The 21,931-nt window shown below is 39.6% G+C and overlaps 3 protein-coding genes across 5 annotated transcripts; all 3 read left to right on the forward strand.

Moving 5' to 3' along the window:
* On the forward strand, positions 266 to 6,483 carry LOC18791656 (probable acyl-CoA dehydrogenase IBR3). Of its 3 annotated transcripts, none has more exons than XM_007225210.2 (16): positions 266 to 931; positions 1,023 to 1,157; positions 1,360 to 1,500; positions 1,683 to 1,814; positions 1,996 to 2,181; positions 2,482 to 2,559; positions 2,664 to 2,774; positions 3,114 to 3,212; positions 3,346 to 3,463; positions 3,596 to 3,864; positions 3,977 to 4,171; positions 4,390 to 4,532; positions 4,761 to 4,845; positions 4,929 to 5,138; positions 5,591 to 5,743; positions 5,971 to 6,483. In XM_007225210.2, the coding sequence occupies exons 1-16, from the start codon at positions 827 to 829 to the stop codon at positions 6,265 to 6,267; spliced, it is 2,457 nt and encodes an 818-aa protein (XP_007225272.1). In that variant the 5' UTR covers positions 266 to 826; the 3' UTR covers positions 6,268 to 6,483. The 3 variants fall into 3 exon arrangements, with proteins under 3 accessions (XP_007225272.1, XP_020419363.1, XP_020419369.1); XM_020563774.1 differs by having other exon boundaries at positions 3,614 to 3,864; XM_020563780.1 differs by lacking the exon at positions 5,971 to 6,483 and having other exon boundaries at positions 5,554 to 5,639.
* Positions 8,303 to 10,428, forward strand: LOC18791671 (putative pectinesterase/pectinesterase inhibitor 28). Its single transcript, XM_007221769.2, has 2 exons — positions 8,303 to 9,368; positions 9,550 to 10,428. Exons 1-2 carry the CDS (start codon positions 8,354 to 8,356, stop codon positions 10,245 to 10,247), a joined length of 1,713 nt encoding a protein of 570 aa, XP_007221831.1. The 5' UTR covers positions 8,303 to 8,353; the 3' UTR covers positions 10,248 to 10,428.
* On the forward strand, positions 13,394 to 15,799 carry LOC18788357 (putative pectinesterase/pectinesterase inhibitor 28). Its single transcript, XM_007225645.2, has 2 exons — positions 13,394 to 14,760; positions 14,956 to 15,799. Exons 1-2 carry the CDS (start codon positions 13,764 to 13,766, stop codon positions 15,651 to 15,653), a joined length of 1,695 nt encoding a protein of 564 aa, XP_007225707.1. The 5' UTR covers positions 13,394 to 13,763; the 3' UTR covers positions 15,654 to 15,799.

Genomic DNA, 21,931 nt, shown 5'->3' on the forward strand with positions numbered 1-21,931 from the left:
TTTAAATTCCATAATATCCTATCATGCGTGTGAGAAACGTTTACTCAATATCAATTTTATCCACATACAAAAAAAGACATTAAAGATAAGAAATTTTTTTAGTACAAAGAATAGTTTAAACTAGCAAAAAAAAATTATTGTAACGAATATAGCATTGTTTTGCTATTTCGGTCAATAAAATATTGACACATGGAAAAGTTAGTCCACATATCGTTGTGGTATTGATCGAAGATAACAAAAAAAATGTCATTTTCATTACATGTGAGTGTTTTTCAAGAAAGAAAAATAAAATTTCTCAATCATAAGCACAATTATAATGTCGTGGATATTCGAACATACAAAACTTAAAAAGACATGAGATGAAATGAGATTGCGTCGAGTCGTCGACAGCCGGCTGTCGAAACGTTGCCCCTTCCAAAGTATTCATATCCACATATCCTCTTTTTGCCACGCGTTTTTTCCCTATCCGCCAAAACATTGCCCACTAAAATCCAACACGCCCGGGAAACCCACACACGCCACGCACGTGCAGGATGAACCGCAAAACCTGCGCGTGGGTCCGAATTCCGCACTCGAGAGCGTGCACTCCATTCCCCTCATCCTCGGTTTAATTTTGATTTGTTTTTTATGAGGCAAATGACACTGAGGGAGGAGACTGAGTCAGGCGTTAAGAATCGTTCAGCTGCTCAACGCTTATCTCGCCCAGAAACACCACAAGCTCCTACACGAACAAGAACGCCAAAACCAATTTAATTTAATTCAAAAAGTTTTCATCTTTTTTCTTTTCTTTCTTTTTTTGTTTGGTAAACCTATCGAAGATATCGAAATGGATCGAAAAGCTCTCGACTTCGACCTCAAGGCCTTGCTTTCCTACGCCTCCACTAACGTCACTGGCTTTCCTCCCTCTCCCTCTAATTTCACAGTCTCGAAGGTTCTCGCTTTCTCTGTCTATACAAGTATATGTATGTGTGTATGTGTGCGTTTCTGGATTTTGATATTTGGGTCGTGTGTGGAATGATTAGTTTGGGCATGGGCAATCGAACCCGACGTATAAGCTGGAGGTGAGTTCGGGGGCGTCGCTGAAACGCTACGTTTTGAGAAAGAAGCCTGCGGGGAAGTTGCTCCCGTCTGCTCATGCCGTCGAGAGAGAGTTCCAGGTTAATATCTCCATCTCTTCTTTTGTTTTTCTTTTACTCACAATTCGATCTGCTATGTTATTTGATTGCTTAGAAAGAGCAGCAAAAAGACAGTATTTTTTGCATTTTTTTTGTCAAAACTTAATCAAAAAATAAAGATTTAGATAAGATACTCTGCTTAGCTGAAAAAAAAAAAAGATTTTTTTTCTCTTATTGGCCACAGGTTCTTCAGGCATTGGGTACTCATACACTGGTTCCGGTTCCTAAGGTGTTCTGTTTGTGTACCGACCCAAGCGTGATTGGAACACCCTTTTACATCATGGAGTTTTTGGAAGGACGCATTTTTCTCGACCCCAAGCTACCGGTACCAATTTCCTTTGTCAACTATGATTGATGTGCATATTGGATTGGCATTATAGCTTTAGTGGTGGTTTGCTTGTTTTTTAAGCGATTTAAATTTTTCTTCCTTCAGCACGGTTTGTTGATTTTCCGGTGGTAAATAACTCGCTTCTTGGTTGTTTTATGTTATTTTCTCTGTTTGATTAGGGTGTAACACCTGAGAAGAGGAGGGCACTTTACCAAGCAACGGCAAAAGCTTTAGCATCCCTACATTCTGCTGATGTTGATGCCATTGGTCTAGGAAAATATGGGCGCCGCGACAACTATTGTAAACGGCAGGTGCATAAATATTGGTTGCTAAATCGTATACGAATTTGCTCAGTATGTGAAAAGGGGTAAAGGGTACCAGTTGAAAACTTAATATGCGTGTATCGGAGCCTAAAATGAGCTTGAAAAGCTATTGATCAAAACTCTTTTTCTTATAACTTGGTGGGGCTTATGACTCCTATGCTATTCTTAGGTAGAGAGGTGGGCAAAGCAATATATTGCCTCAACTGGTGAGGGCAAGCCCAAGAGGAATCCAAAGATGTTTGAGCTGATTGATTGGTTACAGCAGCACATTCCTCTTGAAGATTCTTCAGGAGCTGCAGCTGGCTTAGTTCATGGGGACTTTCGCATTGACAATCTTGTGTTTCATCCTATTGAGGTTGGTACTCTAAGAGTCCATATTGAGTGCTTACATGGAGATAATATCCATGCTTGTGTGTGTTAGAGAACTTTTCGATCAATCTACTTCTGTTCTGGACTCTAAAATCTTTTGAGGATGATGCATTTCAGTCGTCAAAATTTATGTTCAATAACAAAATACAAACTTACGTGTCTCTCGCTTTCTCTCTCTCTTCCTTTTATCATGCTATACTTTGGATGGATCTTAGTATCGTTGAAGTTTAGAATATACAGCTTAAAAATCTGAGTGGGCATCTGATGCAAAACTCTTAATGTGCAGGATCGAGTCATTGGCATTCTTGACTGGGAATTGTCTACTCTTGGAAACCAAATGTGTGATGTTGCGTACAGCTCTTTGGTACTTGCCTATTTTCAAACTCAACTCTTTGCCTTGGAGATAGTCTAGATAATTGTATTATCCTGGGATTTCTCACTTTGATTACTACTTTCATTCCTTTGCAGCCTTACAACGTGGACCTTGGGGTTGAACATGGTGAAGGTTTGGAACAGACTGGGGTTCCAGAAGGGATTCCGTCTCAGGCACAGTATGTGGCAGAATACTGCTCTTCATCTGTAAGCCAACAGTACATTAACATTGAATGAACAGTGTTGTGTGGGCTCATTTCGTCGTCATTTACTGTTGATACATAGGTGGTTGTCAAAGACATTAAGAATAGATGGTGTTAATACTGATATTTTCCCATGGTTGATAAAGCTACATAATGAACTTTGGCCCATATAAGTTAATTAGTAGTGTTTAAGTTTAGGTGTTCAAAATCGTTTTATATAGCTGATTGTCATGAATGTTGTCCACCTGATGGTCCCGTACATGGTTATTGCGGGTGGTTTATTTTCTGTTTTTTGAAAATTTCTGTTCACTGACAGACTTACGCTGGAAATGTTGCATTGCAGGGAAAGCCATGGCCATCTTCGGAGTGGAAGTTCTATATTGCCTTTTCTTTATTTCGCGGAGCATCAATTTATGCAGGGATATATAGTAGATGGATCATGGTATCTTCTGGAGCAATAGTTTAAAATTGAGTGTTCAGTTTAGTGCAAACCCTTTTGCCATGGGATGTTGTGCAATCAAGTTACAGGGATGTTGTATAATGGAGTTAAGTGATAATTGACCATTACAATGCAGGGTAATGCTTCAGGAGGAGAGAGCGCCCAGCATGCAGGGGAAAGAGCTAATTTCATTATAGACTTTGCATGGGAATTTATTAGACGAGAATCTGTGCTTCCCAAGCATCCTCCATCAGGTAGTGATGCCATCTGAAAATTTTGTTGACCTTGAATTACATGTTTTGCACATGGATAAAAAAAAAAAAAATCTCTCAGTTTTCAACAATAATTACTTGCAAGATTATTGATATACCAAACTGTTGCCTAAGGCGCTTTTGTTTCTCAAGACTACTTGAAAAGATCTGGACAAGAAAGTGAAGATCAAGTATTTTCAAAAGGGGGAGGGAAGTTTGTCCCCGGTAAAAGGGTTTTGGAATTGCGAAACAGGTTGTTAAAGTTCCTGGAAGATCACATATATCCCATGGAAAAGGAATTCTACAAACTTGCTGAGTCTACCTCACGTTGGACAGTCCATCCAGAGGAGGAGAGGTTAAAGGAGCTAGCAAAGAAAGAAGGCCTATGGAACTTATGGATACCTGTATGTGTCTGATGTTTACTTTTCCCAGTTTGGAATATGCAACATAATTTTTTTTTTTTTTTTTTTTTTTCCAACGGACATAATTGGCTTCTGCCTTTGTACTTGTGTGAAGTTTGATAGTGCTGCCAGGGCCAGAAAATTGATTTTTGATGGAAGCAATCATCTTCTATCGGAGAATACCTACGATCGCTTATTGGGCGCAGGTCTTTCAAACCTCGAATATGGATATCTTTGTGAGATCATGGGTCGTTCTGTTTGGGCTCCACAAGTGTTCAATTGTGGTGCACCTGACACGGGAAATATGGAGGTAGGAACGTTTTTACATTACCAACTGCTTATGAATGATCAACCAGTGTTACAACCAAATGGCTTCCTTCTCTGGAGAAGCATCTCTTGATCCTAATGATATGCAGATGAACATATGTTTAAATAGTGCAATGGTTTTTGTTTAGTTTCTTTTCTGTAAAATGTCTGTCGTTTTGCGTGGTTTGTTGATCTGGTTGTACACTGAACCCCTTACTTTAGGTATTGTTGCGGTATGGGAGCAAAGAGCAGCTACTTGAATGGCTTCTTCCTTTGCTTGAGGGAAAAATCAGGTCAGGATTCGCAATGACGGAACCTAGAGTTGCATCCTCTGATGCAACCAATATCGAGTGTTCTATTAAAAGGTGAGTTTATGCAGCATCTATATTTATGGCAGTGTCCTCTTTTTCAAAATCATTGATTTTAAAAACAGCAGCTTTCAATGAAATTATATAGGAAACGTATCTCAGATCTCAATATTTTCATCCAAGCTTCTTCCACAAATATTTGCAATCACTGGATGCGTTATATGCCATTTTCTTCAAGTTTCTGTTGGATATATATTTATGATTGCCTCTGAACTTCATGTACAGACAAGGAGATTCATACATAATCAATGGAATAAAATGGTGGACAAGTGGCGCTATGGATCCGAGGTGCAGACTTCTTATAGTTATGGTTAGTTCTTCTTGTATGCCATTTAATTAATTGTTCAGTTCATTGTTTATATAATTAATGAAGTTTATCTGAATACAATGTAGGGAAAAACCGACTTCAATGCTGCCATGCATAAGCAGCAATCTATGATCTTAGTGGATATCCAAACTCCAGGTGTACACATAAAGAGACCACTTACAGTTTTTGGCTTTGATGATGCACCTCATGGGCATGCAGAAGTACTATTTGAGAATGTACGTGTCCCAGCAAAGAATATTCTACTAGGAGAAGGACGTGGGTTTGAGATTGCACAGGTATTGTTCACTGCTTTCTGAGTAACATATTGCAATTTTGATATCCGTATTTTAAGTTGGATTTGATTCTTACTGCAATTTTTCGTTGAGTACTATACTTTCAACCTCACCAAATGATATTTGAAATTTCTAACCTTAAAAATTCAAGCTTTCTGAGGTAAATCAACAATTTGATTTGGCAACTTGCATGATTAAGGACTTTGATCATCTCCAATGTCCTGTTAGAAGCTTGTAGTATGTGTGTATCACCGCAGGCTGGCCTATAACGCAAAATGAAATATCTTCATTTCTGAGATTTCTTTCTGCAAATTAAGAGATGATTCTTAGTTTTTTGAGGACTTAATTAGTTTGTTGGTGAGCTCTTGTTGGTTTTGTGACTGGACATATCCTAGGTTCACTGTGTAGTTATCCTCAGTTTGCTTTAGTTATTAAAGCAAACTTAATTTCTGCAGGGTAGACTAGGCCCAGGAAGGTTGCACCATTGCATGAGACTGATGGGAGCTGCTGAGCGTGGCATGCAGATAATGGCTCAAAGGGCTCTTAGTAGAAAAGTTTTCGGGAAGTTGATTGCTGAACAGGGCTCATTTCGTTCAGATATTGCAAAGGTATGATAATTTTACACCCTTCAATAGCATAATTGAGAAACTTATGTTTTTATAAATTTATAAACAGAGACTGATTATGCAACACTGATGTTTAAGAACTCCAGGCTTTCCAGCTGTTCAAATGATTTAAGAAGTGATCTGAGTTGAATCTTCCTTGCATATCTTCAGATTCATCTCTTACTGCAATAATGTTGGACTCTTTTCTAAATCGGCTTTCTGTGTTGCAGTGTCGAATAGAGCTAGAGAAAACCAGATTGTTGGTTCTGGAGGCAGCTGATCAACTTGATAGACTTGGAAACAAAAAAGCCCGAGGAACTTTAGCAATGGCAAAGGTAGCAGCCCCAAACATGGCGCTGATGGTGCTTGACATGGCAATGCAAGTGCATGGCGCTGCTGGCTTGTCATCCGACACTTGTCTGGCTCATCTATGGGCCACGGCAAGAACACTGAGAATAGCAGATGGTCCAGATGAAGTCCACTTGGGTACTATTGCCAAGTTAGAACTTCAGAGAGCTAAACTCTGAAACTCTCAGGACAAAACTCCCAAACAAACAAGATCCTTTTTTCCCCAATAGGCAAATACTGCATCAAAACTAGTCTCATTGATGTCAAAATAAATTTTATGTACAAGGAAAAACAATTTAGAGGAGAAGCGTGCAGCCGATCTATTAATGTACCCTCCATGATTCTCTCTTACATCTTTATAGAAATTTCAATCTCTTTTTGTTTTATTTGGAATATTTATCCCACTCATTTCTCTTTACACAGTGATATCCAATGTCATTATAAACTTATAGAAATTGGAAGGAAATCAGGAATATCCACTGAATATTATACCAAAATAATATACAATATTCAGATTTTTTTTGGTTGTTGGCATGATACAATATTCAGATGTTACATCAACAAATTTTTCAATAATTACAATAGAGTGCTGTTATTTCTACCCACCTGTTCTATTTTTCCACCCACCTTATCTTTATACTTTTAAAGACAAATTTAACCATATTGTAAAATGACTTAAGGACTTACGGAAAAAGAAAGAGGAAAAAAAAAAAAAAAAAGGCAGACTTCTTAGTTCTCAAGTAACTCTATCGTTTGACAGAGTGAAAAAAAAAACACAAGAATACGACTCCTTGCTCATGAGAAGGTGAAGAAGGCGAGTACTGTTGTTTTTCCCTTATTTGTTTGGCTTTGTACTCTTTGACATTCCCATGTCTTAAGAATGGGCATTTTATATTTTTTTTATTGCAAAGTTCAAAAGATTACCGGTCCTTGGATAACTCTGGAGAAAAAGTTTATTTACAATAGTAGAAAGCTAAGAGCATAAATGTGATTATATTCACATAATCCATATTTACAAAAATAAAAATAAAAATTACAGCAAAAAACTGTTTTAGTTCAGTAAACATGAGAGACAGAGACAAAGATGGAGTGTGAGAGAGGGAAAATAAGATAGAGCAAAAATGAGAGAGAGATGTGTGAGCCGTCACAGAGAGAGAATAAAGGAGAGAGGAAATGAGGTAATAATTAAAAGGGTATTTAGGAATATTGGTGGGTATAAAAATAGGATTGTGTTTTTTAAAATTTATATGGTGGGTGGGAAAATAGGATAGGTGGATGGAAATAGCAACACTCTTACAATATAGCTTAACATTATTAATTTTAAAGTTCAAGCTTATTACTAACAATTATGTCTGTACATGTGCACCCATCTTTGGCAAAGACAAATATTATCTGCTAAAATTAGGCAAGTTAATCAAAATCTCGATTATTCTTTTTTTTATTTATAAAAGTGAGTATTTTATTGATAAAAGTAACAAAAACAAGTACAAAATTACTATAGTGCCAAATATAGATAATCCCGATTATCACAATGAATTAATAATGCTATTTAGACGCACAAGATACCATATACACATGTAACATGATTCAATATATCCCAATTACTTTGACAAAAAAAATATATATCCCAGTTATCTTGTCCGATGATTTGACCCCAAAAAATATATCTTGTCCGACGTGATTAGCTAGCTCCATGTATAGTAATACTTTCTATAGTAACTGCATGGCAATCCACGATTGAAGGAGACTCGTAACTAAATATTACCCGCTCACTAATTGAGCAAAAAGAGGAAAACCCAAAACAAAACATAAAATTAGCCATTAATCTTCCCCCAATTTATGTAATTAAGTCACTTACTAACAGCTTAATACGATATTTGTATGTCTTAATTTGAATACTCCCAAATTTAGGGAACATGATTAACGACCCTCTATTTTGTCTTGACTCGTGACTGAGTGATCTCCAACCTCCATCTCCTAACAGAATAAACTGCCATTCAGAAAATTTAGGTTTGTGTCTTCCTATAAATTCCATGCCATTTCCCCAGACCAAACCAGACCAGAGCCTCTGGGGCACCAAAAACCATCCTCCAACAAGCGAAGCCCCAACAGCGCTCTGTAGCTCACTGGAGAAAGAGAAAAACAATTATAAAAAAAGAAAGTGTACATTACTTTCTTCTCCAATTAATTCATTTTCTTTCTCATTCACACGTGTGTTACCTAGCGTTGTTGTAGTTGTTTGTTTTATTAATTTAAACATCCAAGATGGCGGCTGATTCAAAGAAGAAGAAGATCGCATTAATCATCGTGTTTTCTGTTATTGGGGTGGCGATGATAGTGGCGGTGGCGGTGGGTGTCACATGCAGCAGAAAAAGCGCGAAACAGAACAAAGGAACCTCCTCGTCCAAAAAGGCGATTGAGACTATTTGCCAGACCACCAGCTACAAAGAAACCTGCCAGAGCAGCCTCGAGAAAGCGGCCGGCGACACCTCCGACCCGAAAGAGCTGATCAAGACCGGGTTCCAGGTGGCAGCGGACAAGCTGGACGAGGTCATCAAGAACTCCAACACCTTGAAAGATCTTGCCAAGGATCCCATGGCCAGCCAGGCTCTGGACGTCTGCAAGGAAATGCTGGATACAGCCGCTGAGGATCTCCTCGGAGCCGTTGATAAAATGGGGCCGTTCGATGCCAGCAAGATGAATGAATATGTTGAGGACCTCAAAGTGTGGCTGAGCGCCGCCGTCAACCACCAGCAAACTTGCCTGGACGCGTTTGAGGGCACCAAGGGTGAGGCCGGGGAGAAAATGAAGGGGTTTTTGAAGACCGCGCAAGAACTCACAAGCAATGGACTTGCCATGGTCTCTGAAATCTCTTCACTGTTGGGATCCGTCAATTCAAACACCCACCGCCGCAGACTCCTCGGTTCTTCGTCAGGTGACCAGAAGAGTAAGAGGGTTTATAAGCCGCTGCCGTCGTGGATCGGTGCTCGCAAGTTGGATCTCTTGACTGCCACTCCGCAGAGTCTGAAGCCCAACGTGGTTGTGGCTCAGGATGGGACTGGCAAGTACAAGAGCATCCAGGAAGCTTTGAAGGAGGTGCCAAAGAAGAGCGCCCAGCCCTTTGTGATTTATATCAAGGAGGGAGTTTACAAAGAGTATGTCATCGTTGATAAGGACATGACCAATGTCGTCATGATTGGTGATGGTCCTACCAAGACAAGGATCTCCGGTAGCAAAAACTATGCAGATGGTACCACAACTATGTATACTGCAACATTTGGTACGTAACACATAACACCTAACATATTTATTCACTAAATATGTTCGCTAAAATAATGTACGTCAGTCACAAATTATTGACACGGCATTTGGTAAATAAAATTAGCAGTACTCATTAGTTAATTTATTTTGATTATTTACATATCCTAATTCTAACTCATTCATTTACTGCATTCTTGCAGCCGCAGTTGGAGACTACTTCGTTGCCAAGGGCATAGGATTTGAGAACACAGCGGGAGCCGCAAAGCACCAGGCCGTGGCACTGCGTGTGCAATCAGACTTTTCCATCTTCTACAACTGCTACATTGATGCGTACCAAGACACCCTCTACACCCAAACCTACCGGCAATACTACCGTGACTGCACCATCTCCGGGACAGTGGACTTCATCTTCGGAGATGGTGTGGCGATGTTCCAAAACTGCAGGATGGTGGTTAGAAAGCCAGGGGATTCACAGTCTTGCATGGTCACGGCCCAAGGCAGGACCGACAAGAATGAGATCACAGCCATTGTCCTCCAAAACTGCACCATCACTGGTGAGCCAGACTACATGGCTGTAAAGGACAAAAACAAGGCCTACTTGGGGAGGCCATGGAAGGGCTTTGCAAGGGTGGTGGTGATACAGTCGCAGATTGACAATGCGATTGCGCCCGAAGGATGGACAGAATGGACTGGTGAGAAATTTCACACTAGTTGCTTTGTGGCTGAGTCCGGCAACAGGGGTGCTGGGGCTGACATGTCCAAGAGGGTCAAATGGCAAACCCTAATGAAGCTTACTCCAGAACAAGCTGCGGCTTTCACCCCTGCGAGGTTGTTTGAGGGTGATAAATGGGTCAAACCCAGTGGGGTTCCTTATGTTTCTGGCATGATGTCTGTGTAGATCCCCAGATGAAAAATCTTACAACACCAATTCTTTTCTTAGGAAAAGAAAAACAATTTTACTTCACAGCTTGATTCTGTGTCTTGTGAAGTTGTGATCTTGTGGGATGCCTTCCCTTTGTTTATGAATATGAATATATATATCACACATTTTTGTTAAGCTAGTTGTACCCATTAACAATTTTGTTTAGACATTTTTGTGAATTTGAACTGCTACGTACATACGGATGAGAGGGACGTACCCACTAGCAGCCCAGGTAACTTTTTTTTTTTTTTTTAAAAGTTAAATTAATACTCTAGCCTAGGTCAGATTACACACAAACAAAAAAAGGAAAAAAAAAGAAAAGAAAAATATTGGTTCTTTGCCATCAATCAGTGGCTGTAAATGGCAACCAATTTTATCATAATTACTTTCAATTTCAAACAAACCTTCATCCAAATAAGTATTATTAACTATTCCCATTAGGACTAGGCTATACAAATAAAATATTATTAACTAATCCAAGTAGAATTAGGCTAACCAACAAAAGAACTAAACCCCACATCCCACGTGAAAAAATTAGACTCCCACTAGGCATAGACATTCCCCCTCTCCTTTACCCAAAAAAAAACAAAAAGAATCAATAATTAGTGATTTTAATAGGTTTTTGTTATCAATGAAATTTACTCGTACCATTTAGTTTTCAATATGTTTGTACGTAAGCTAAATTTAGCCCACGCCATTCTGAAATCTTGGGTCCGTCAAACTCCTATGCTCTTGAGGTTTAAAGTTAGCCCATTTGTTGTCTCAGGTCACTGGAGATGGTTATTTCCTTATCTGCCGCTCAGCTATCTCTTGACTCGAAGAGCTCCCAAAGTTTCTTAAAAATGTTCTATTTGAGAACTGTAACAAGTAGTTTTTTGGGATATAAGCCCATCTTTTATACTTGTCTCATTTTCTCTAATAAAGAAAATCATATTGCCTTCTCTCAACAAAAAACAAAAAAAAAAAAAAAAAATTTGCCCTTTTAAACAATCATTAGAACGCAACCTAAGGGTTAAATATGATTTCTGGATATTAGCTGGGATGCTTCATATTGACCGAGATTCTTACGTTTTCTTGTGGCAATAATTCCTCACGTATTTCTGCCCCACATCCAAAAGATAACTCATCAAATTTGTTAGTTACGTCTGACTTGTGTAAACTAACAAAATAACACAACTTTCTAATTTCAAAGTTAGGTGCAGAAATCAAATAAAAGAAGGAAAATATATAAAACTTTATCTATATATGTATCATCTGATTGAGACAAACATAAAATGCATTTGTCCTACTGAGAGGCGATTTGTAAGTAATTTATTAAATAGTAATACCATGGTCGCACATACAATTTACAAACATTCATGATTACCTTTGCAAACTAGAGACGCCTTCTCCTTTCTTGAGGGTTATAGCTGTTGGCAACGATATTATCCATTGGTAATGGCAAAATTTGGTATAGTGCTATTATAAGCTCTTGTCAAGTTTTGTATGTAAATTTTTGCCTATTTGAATTTGAAATTCTGAATCCGTCACTGCTATAGACCAATATGACCATACTTAGATCTACATTGGCACGATATTATTCTATGGAAGCAGGCGGGCATTTTTCTCGTAAGCAAGCATCATATGTATAGTTCTATATGTTTATGAAAATGAATTGATTGGAAAGCTAGTTGGATTGCCTTTATATATTTAAAGCATTAGTTTTATAAATAAACACTGATGCTAAAGTTCCTTCCGTGTGTCAAAAAAACGTTGATTCTGAATGCCTAAATCTACAACGGTATCGGCAGTTTTAATAGTTCCAATGCTAAATACGGTTTGTAGCATTAAAATTTTATATTACACTGATGTATTTTTCGACTTACAACATCACAAAAACCAATAGAGCTTATGGTACTTCTAGTTATAGGCATCAGTTATCTTATGAGTGATGTTGTTTTAAATTTTGAACTTTACTTGTTTATGAAAAATTAAAGTTGTTATGAACAATATCATGGTGTGTTGTCTATTGTACATCAAAAAGCATATATAAATATATCCAGCAGTTTCATAAATCACAATTTTTCCAACCCCACATATCACAACATTTTTTGCAATTTACATATAACAACATATTTCTTAATTTATCAACCTTGAATTTGAGTACAAAAGAGAAATATAGTATAACAAACCAAATAAATATAAATTAAAATAAGTATCCCTTTATTAAAATTATCATAATCAATTCCAACCAAATACAAGAGGGAGTCTGAAAATATTTGCGAGGGAGCGTGGAAAATATTATTTGGGAATTAGGACTGCAGTAAAGAAACCAGATAGAAAAGGTATGACATGAAAAATTGTGAAAGTATGTTGAATTTGTATCATGTGGGGACCTGAGAAGCTTTTTGGGAGCTGAAGCTCATACCAACTTTGCCTACCTTGCCTACCTAGTGCCTACCTTACATATGCGTATTATTTTTTTGGGAAAATTTTTGGGTAGACAACTGCCTAACTTGCTCATGGCTTAGGACCGCCACCTTAGTCCCCTGTGAAGTCTGCTTCAGAATTCGGGAATGTAGCAAGCCAACTGTCATTAACCAACAGTATGTCAAGCTTCCTGGCAATAATCTGCTCTCACTATCTTTGCGGTTGGACCAAGTATAGCGTCACCTACTAATGTCCTAGATAACGAGCGAACCTTAGAGCTCATGAAGGTGTTTATAGCACCACGCAACCTCGGGAAGTTTTGCGTATCAACTCATGTATGCGAATAACATACAAAACGCATACCTTTATTAGAAAGATAGTATACAATGTGGTATATAAATATGATAAATTTAACATTATCGAATAATCTAAGTATAGAATTATTTAAAATAATATAAATAAAATAAAAAATATTAGTTGGAAATGGTTAAGTAATTAGAAAATGTGATTCGATAGAATATCCCAAACTTACCCTTTGACTAGCTAATTAATAAAGTAGAGCTAAATATAAACATTCTAGCCATGCACTGATAGTCCATGATTAAAGGGAGCCACTGTTACGCACTACCTCTGTAGAAGTAAATGGGAGAGTAAACCCAGTGCGTGGGTGGACAAATGCAAACTTGGCTTACATGTAACATGTTCAAATTTGGATCATATCCAAATTTAGAAAACATATTACCACCTCTATTTTGTCTTGACTCAACATTCGTCATCTCCCACCTTAACATGTTCTAACGGAATTAACTGTCATTCAGAAATTTTTGGATGGTGTGTTCCCTATAAATTTCATGCCTTTTCCCCATACCAAATCAGAACAGAGCTGTGGGGGCATCCGAGTCCTTCTTCCAATAAGCGAAGCCCCAACAGCGCTCTGCAGCTCACCGGAAAAGGGAAAAAATTATAAAAAAAGAAAGAAAAACACGAACACAATCCCAGTTTTGATTACTTCTTTCTTCTCCAATTAATTCTTTTTCTTTCTCGAAACACAAGTGCGTATTAATTTAGCTTAAATCATCGAAGATGGATGCCAAGAAGAAGAAGATGATCATCATCGGTGTGGTTGTTTTGCTTGTAGTGGTGATTGCAGTGGGAGTGACGGTAGGTATCATGAAATCTAAAGCCAAAAAACTCGCCAAATCCGCAGCCAAGCCCGCCAAGTCGAAAAAGGCCATTGAGGCGATTTGCCAGCCGACCAGCTACAAAGAAACCTGCCAGAGCAGCCTCGAGAAGGTGGCCGGTGACACCACCGACCCTAAAGAGCTGGTCAAGGCCGGGTTCCAGGTGGCAGCGGACAAGGTGAACGAGGTGATCCAGAACTCGGACACCTTGAAAGATCTGGCAAAGGATCCCATGGCTAGCCAGGCTCTGGACGTCTGCAAGGAAATGTTGAACACCGCCGTTGAGGATCTCCTCGGCGCTGTCGATAAGATGGGGCCTTTCGAGATTAGCAAGGTCGATGATTATCTGGAAGATCTGAAAGTGTGGCTGAGCGCGGCCGTCAATCACCAGGCGACTTGCGTAGATGCGTTTAAGGACACCAAGGGTGAGGCTGGGGACAAAATGAAGGGCTTTTTGAAGACAGCACAAGAACTCACGAGTAATGGGCTTGCCATGGTCACCCAAATCTCCTCCCTCTTGGGATCTCTCAACTTAAACTCTCACCGTAGACTCCTCTCTGCGCATAGCAAGAGGAACTACCAGGCAGTGCCTTCATGGATGGGTGCCCGCCAGCTGCAGCTCTTGACTGCCACCCCACAGAGCCTAAAGCCCAACGTGGTTGTGGCTCAGGATGGGAGTGGCAAGTACAAGACCATCAAGGAGGCTTTGAAGGAGGTCCCAACGAAGAGCAATGAGACCTTTGTGATCTACATTAAGGAGGGAGTTTACAAAGAGGAAATCATCATTGATAGGCAGATGACCAATGTCTTCATGATTGGTGATGGCCCTACCAAGACAAAGATCTCCGGTAGCAAAAACAAGGCAGATGGCACCGCAACTATGCATACTGCAACATTCGGTACGTAACACGCACTTAATAACTAACATGACTATTCATCAAATATTAATCAACCATGACACATCAATTGGTGAATAAAATTAGTAAACACATTTGATGCCCTAGCTAGCAGTATTCATTGATTAATTAATTGTTCTTGGTAGTTGATTTATATCCTAATTCTAACTCATTTTCTTGTTTATTGCGTCCTTGCAGCCGCAGTTGGAGACTATTTCGTTGCCAAGGACATAAGATTTGAGAACACAGCAGGGCACATCAAGCACCAGGCCGTGGCACTGCGTGTGCAATCTGACTTTTCCATCTTCTATAACTGCCATATGGACGCGTACCAAGACACCCTCTACACCCAAACCTACCGGCAATACTACCGGGACTGCACCATCACCGGGACCGTAGACTTCATCTTCGGGGATGGCGTGGCGCTGTTCCAAAACTGCAAGATGCTGGTGAGAAAGCCAGGGGATTCACAGTCTTGCATGGTGACAGCCCAAGGCAGGACCGACAAGAACGAGATCACAGCCATAGTCCTCCAAAACTGCACCATCACTGGTGAGCCAGAGTACATGGCTGTAAAGGACAAGAACAAGGCTTACTTGGGAAGGCCATGGAAGGACTTTGCAAGGGTGGTGGTGATGAACTCACAGATTGATGAGGCCATTCAGCCTGAAGGGTGGATAGAATGGGCTGGTTCCCAGTTTCACAACACTTGCTTTCTTGGTGAGTACGGCAACAGGGGTCCTAGGGCTGACATGGCCCAAAGGGTCAAATGGCCAAGCCTCAAGAAGCTTACTGCCGACCAAGCTGCCACTTTCACCCCTGCCAAGCTCTTTGAGGGTGATCGGTGGATCAAGCCCAGCGGAGTTCCTTATGTTTCTGGCATGGTGTCTGCGTAGATCACAAATGAAAATCTTAAAACAATTCTATTTTGGTCTGAAGAAAAAAAATATCACTTCACAGGTTGATTGATTTTGTATCTTGTGATCTTGTGGAATTCTATTCCCTTTCATTTTTCCTACACATGCATACCCATTGAATGATGATAGAGATTTTTTAATACAAAAATGTTAGTCATATCACATTTATATACTACCTTTTTAAAAAAATGAGCCTCATTGTATTGGTGGGTTTCACCTCTATTAGAAAGGTTGTATGTAAATGTGGTATGCCTAGCGTTGCTCTTTTGAATATAATGGTGATCAAGGTAGTGTGGAGAAAAAAAGGAAAGAAATTAAATAACTAGTAGTGATAACAATTAATGACAATAATATATATCCACCCTCACAACCCCAAAGATTTAGAGTGCTACTAAATGAACCATAAAGTTAACTAAGTAGACCCTATAATCTAAGTACACCCTAATATTTAAATCAAAATGTAAAATTAACTAAGTACACCCTATTTAACTACCAAAAATACCCCTAGTGCACCATAATACACTCTATCACACCTTAATACCAATCCTGAACTAAATTTCTCTTTTTACATGAATTTGTACCCTCAAGTTAAGATATTTGTACCCTCAGGTTGACAACTTCAGCTGGGAAAACATCTAGAGGGGTTTACTTTGCAAGCATTGTAAAGCCTGTGGGGAAGAACCTCTGCAGTGATGGCTTCTCAGCAAATCTGTGATGGGTTTCCCTCGTTAGTGGAGGAGAGAAAAAGAAGGAAAATAAATATTAAAATAAAATAAAAGAAAGGACAGGAAAATTTGAAGAAAACGAACGGAAGAGAAAATGAGAAAAACTCTCTCGCATGCAAGGCCACCAATTTGTCAGGAACGTTGGCTATAAAAGCAGCTGCCTTCCTTCAGTTTAAATCATCCTTCAGAATACCAAAACATAGAGAGTTTTGAGAGATAAGAAAACCTCACTTGTGTGAGAGAGAAAATCCTCTTGAGAAAAAAAAACCAAGAGAGAGTTTAGCCACCGGTGTTTGGTGAGATTATTTTTGTATTCCCATTATTTTTCTTAGTGGAAGATAGAGTGTTAATTTTGTCCATTTTATTTACACAAGGCTGGGAGAAGTCAGATCCTGAGAGAGCCTTTGATTTTTCGCAATCTTTCCCAACAAGTGGTATCAGAGCTTTGGCTCAAAAATTATATTCTTGTGTAATTTAAGATGGAGGAGTCATCGTCATCATCATCAGCAACAATGTTAAAATTGACTGCATCCAATTACTCCATTTGGAATCCAAGAATGGAGGACATCCTTTACTGCAAGGATTTGTATGAGCCCCTTCAATTGCTGGGACAAAAACCAGCAGGGAAGTCAGACGATGCATGGAGCATTCTGAATAGAAAAGTTGTCGGACAAATCCGACAATGGGTGGATCAAAGTGTGTTCCACCATGTGGCACAAGAGACGGATGCATACAAATTATGGACAAAATTGTCGTCCATGTACGAGCGGAAGACCGCTCAAAATAAAGCATCGGTTATCCGACGGTTGGTAAACCTTAAGTACAGAGATGGTCGAAGTGTTACCGAGCATCTCAGTGACTTCCAAGGTTTGATCAACCTGTTGACGAATATGAAGATGGTGATTGATGATGAGTTACAAGCATTAATGTTACTCAGCTCTTTGCCTGATAGCTGGGATACACTAGTAGTATCCTTAAGCAATTCAGCTCCTCAAGGCGTTCTTACATTGGACATAGTTAAAGATAGCATGTTCAATGAAGAAGCAAGGAGGAAAGAACAAGGTGTAGTAGCCGAGTCAGAAGCCCTCGTCTCAGAGTATCGTGGAAGAACTAACAATAGAAAATTCCACAGACGAGACAAGTCAAAGGGCAAGTCAAGAGATGGCTCGAGAGGAAGGTCCAAGACAAGAAAGGACCTAGAATGTTACCATTGTGGCGGGATAGGCCACATGAAGAGAGAGTGCAGGTTGTTTAAACGAGAGCAAGATAGAGGTAACGAAAAGAATAATGCCAGGCACACGACTGCAACTACCTCTGGTGGAAATGAGGTAATTATTCTATGTGGTGATGGCTTCGTTAATTTGTCCTCTCAAGATACATGTTGGATAGTGGACTCTGGTGCATCATTTCATGTCACCTCACAGAGAGACTTCTTTACATCTTACACCAATGGAGATTTTGGTAATGTGAGGATGGGAAATGACAAATTGTCCAAGATCGTGGGAAGAGGAGATATTTCCCTTGAAACCAACACAAGTTGTCACTTGGTCCTCAAGGATGTGAGACATGTTCCAGACATGCGTCTCAATCTAATCTCCACTGGATTACTTGACGATGAAGGATACACCAATGTCTTTGCTGAAGGGAAATGGAAACTCAGCAAGAACTCTCTTGTCCTAGCACGAGGGAAGAAGGAGAACACCCTATACATGACACATGCAAAAGTCAGTAATGGGTACGTAAATGCTCTCGCAGAAGACTCAATCGAGCTATGGCATAAACGGCTCGGTCACATGAGCGAGAAAGGGCTGCAAATTCTAGCCAAAAGAGAGGCACTGATTGAGATGAAGAAAGGCATGCCTCTAAAATCATGCACGCATTGCTTGGCTGGAAAGCAGCATAGAGCTTCGTTTCAACATGGTCATGCACAAAGAAAACCCAATGTATTGGATGTTGTGTACTCTGATGTTTGTGGTCCTATGACCACTAGTACTCTTGGTGGTGCAAGATACTTTGTTACCTTCATTGACGATCATTCCAGGAAGGTATGGGCTTACGCACTTAGAACAAAAGATCAAGTGTATGAAGTTTTCAAGCAGTTTCATGCTAGCGTTGAACGAGAGACTGGTAGAAGCTTCAAATGTATTCGCACCGATAACGGAGGAGAATATATGGGGGCATTTAGAAACTACTGTAGAAGTAACGGAATCAGGCATGAAAGATCTGTTCCGAAGACTCCTCAGCATAATGGCATAGCTGAGAGAATGAACAGAACAATTGTTGAAAGAATAAGAACAATGTTATCTCATGCCAAGCTGCCCAAAAGTTTTTGGGGTGAAGCCCTGATGACTGCAGTTGATCTAATCAACCTTTCTCCTTCAGCGCCTTTGAATGGTGATGTCCCGAACAAGTTCTGGTCGGGAAAAGACGTTTCCTACAATCATCTGAAAGTTTTTGGTTGTAGAGCTTTTGTTCATATTCCTAAAGACGAGAGATTCAAGCTCGACGCAAAGTCGAAAGAATGTATCTTCGTGGGATATGGGAATGAAGAATTCGGTTACAGGTTATGGGATCCTGTAGCTAGAAAAATTATTAGAAGTAGAGATGTTGTCTTCTTTGAAGATCAGAACATTGAAGACATTCGAAGAGGTGATAAACCTAATAATCCTAGAGAATATCCAGCTAACTTAGATCCAGTTCCTTCCCCATTGGAGCACAATGACGAGCGAGATGAATCCAATGATACTGATGATCTAGCTAGTGATCCTATTATAAATGAACCAGTTGATAGTGACATGAGTGATGGTCATACAACTGATGGTATAATAGATGATGCAGCGGATGAAGAGCTAGAAGCACAAGCCGATGAAGAGCCAGAGGCCGAATTCCAACCAAGAAGATCGACCAGGGTACGGAGACCTCCGAGTAGGTACTCTCCAGATGATTACGTTCTCCTAACAGACGGGGGAGAACCAGAATGCTATAAAGAAGCATTGACTCATGATCAACAAGATGAGTGGTTGAAAGCCATGCATGAAGAGATGCAATCTCTGCATGAGAACCACACATATGATCTAGTGAACCTACCAAAAGGTAGAAGAGCACTCAAGAACAAATGGGTGTATCGACTGAAGACGGAAGAAAACAACTCTAAGCCCAGGTTTAAGGCAAGGCTAGTTGTGAAAGGTTTCAGTCAGAAGAAAGGAATTGACTTTGAAGAGATTTTCTCACCCGTAGTGAAGATGTCATCCATAAGGGTTGTACTCGGTTTGGCTGCAAGCCTGAATCTCGAGATCGAACAGCTAGATGTGAAGACAGCTTTTCTTCACGGAGATCTTGAAGAAGAAATCTACATGGAGCAACCAGAAGGATTCAAAGTCAAAGGAAAAGAAGATTTGGTATGTCGGCTGAAGAAGAGCTTATATGGACTCAAGCAGGCGCCTCGACAATGGTACAAGAAGTTTGATTCCTTCATGATTGAACATAGATATCGAAGGACTACTTCAGACCATTGTGTATTTATGAAAAGATTTGATGATGGTAAATTCATCATACTTCTTCTCTATGTCGATGACATGTTGATCATAGGACAAAACAGTGACAAGATTAGCAAGCTGAAGAAAGAGTTGAGCAAGTCTTTTGCTATGAAAGACTTAGGACCCGCAAAACGAATCCTTGGTATGAGTATATCCCGTGATAGAAAAAATCGGAAGTTGAGGTTATCACAAGAAAGTTATATCGAGAAGGTACTAAAGCGGTTTAACATGGATAAAGCAAAACCAGTTTCTACTCCATTTCCTAGTCACTTCAAGCTTAGTTCAAAGCAGAGTCCTACATGTGAGAAAGAAAAAGAAAACATGGCTATGGTGCCATATTCCTCAGCTGTTGGTAGTCTGATGTATGCAATGATTTGCACGAGGCCAGACATAACGCACGCAGTTGGCGTTGTAAGCAGATTCCTGTCTAAACCAGGCAGAGAGCATTGGAATGCTGTGAAGTGGATTCTCAGATATCTCAGGGGTACTTCCAAAATGAGTTTGTGTTTTGGAGGTGGAAAATATGAATTGATTGGCTACACAGATGCAGACATGGCAGGAGATCTTGATTCTAGAAAATCTACTTCAGGATACCTGATTACATTTTCAGGGGGAGCAGTTTCGTGGCAATCAAAGTTACAGAAATGTGTTGCTCTATCAACTACAGAGGCAGAGTTTATTGCAGCTACTGAAGCATGCAAAGAAATGCTTTGGATGAAGCGATTCCTACAAGAATTAGGGCAAGAGCAGCACAAATACATTTTGCATTGCGATAGTCAGAGTGCGATCCACTTGAGCAAGAATCCGAGTTTTCACTCGAGGTCGAAGCACATTGATGTGCGATATCACTGGATACGTGATGTGTTGGAGTCAAAGCAATTACAACTTGAGAAAATCCATACTGATGACAATAGTTCAGATATGATGACCAAGTCCTTACCTAAGGACAAGTACGAATTTTGCAAAAGAGCAGCTGGACTGCTGGAGCCCTCCACCTAAGTCGGGAGGGGGAGATTGATGGGTTTCCCTCGTTAGTGGAGGAGAGAAAAAGAAGGAAAATAAATATTAAAATAAAATAAAAGAAAGGACAGGAAAATTTGAAGAAAACGAACGGAAGAGAAAATGAGAAAAACTCTCTCGCATGCAAGGCCACCAATTTGTCAGGAACGTTGGCTATAAAAGCAGCTGCCTTCCTTCAGTTTAAATCATCCTTCAGAATACCAAAACATAGAGAGTTTTGAGAGATAAGAAAACCTCACTTGTGTGAGAGAGAAAATCCTCTTGAGAAAAAAAAACCAAGAGAGAGTTTAGCCACCGGTGTTTGGTGAGATTATTTTTGTATTCCCATTATTTTTCTTAGTGGAAGATAGAGTGTTAATTTTGTCCATTTTATTTACACAAGGCTGGGAGAAGTCAGATCCTGAGAGAGCCTTTGATTTTTCGCAATCTTTCCCAACAATCTGAACATAAAGAGGGAACGCATTTGGAGAAGCAGACATGTATTGTTGTACATATTTCAGTGTGTTATGTATTGACAGGCACCAGACTTTGTCTGGCCATGACATATTGTACTATTTAGCAATTGTGGCAAAGTTTTGATCTCTTGTCTTGGAGATGATAATTTCCCGCAAAAGGTCATGAATATGAAACTTTTTTAGCCTTCCTTCAGGTGTTGCCTCTGCCAGTGCTCATTGCGTTGTTCTTCGTGGAAACCAAGCAATACAAAAGCTTCTCTACATTTGATTAAGGTTGAATATGGTGAGTAGAATGTACTTATTAAAATTATATTTGTTTCACAATTCAATATATATTTTTCATCATTTTATATTAAGATACACAGTCCCGATCTCTTGGACCACAGGAGTCCAAGAGATTATGGTCACCCACCGTTGGATATTAATTTAATGGTTTAAAAAAGTTTATTAAAATGAGTACAAGAGTGAGTGAACCGTTGAATTTACATCCAACGGTTAGTGACCACAAATTTCTTGAACCC

Source organism: Prunus persica, chromosome G1 (genome assembly GCF_000346465.2).
Source record: "Prunus persica cultivar Lovell chromosome G1, Prunus_persica_NCBIv2, whole genome shotgun sequence".
Classification (NCBI taxonomy): domain Eukaryota; kingdom Viridiplantae; phylum Streptophyta; class Magnoliopsida; order Rosales; family Rosaceae; genus Prunus; species Prunus persica.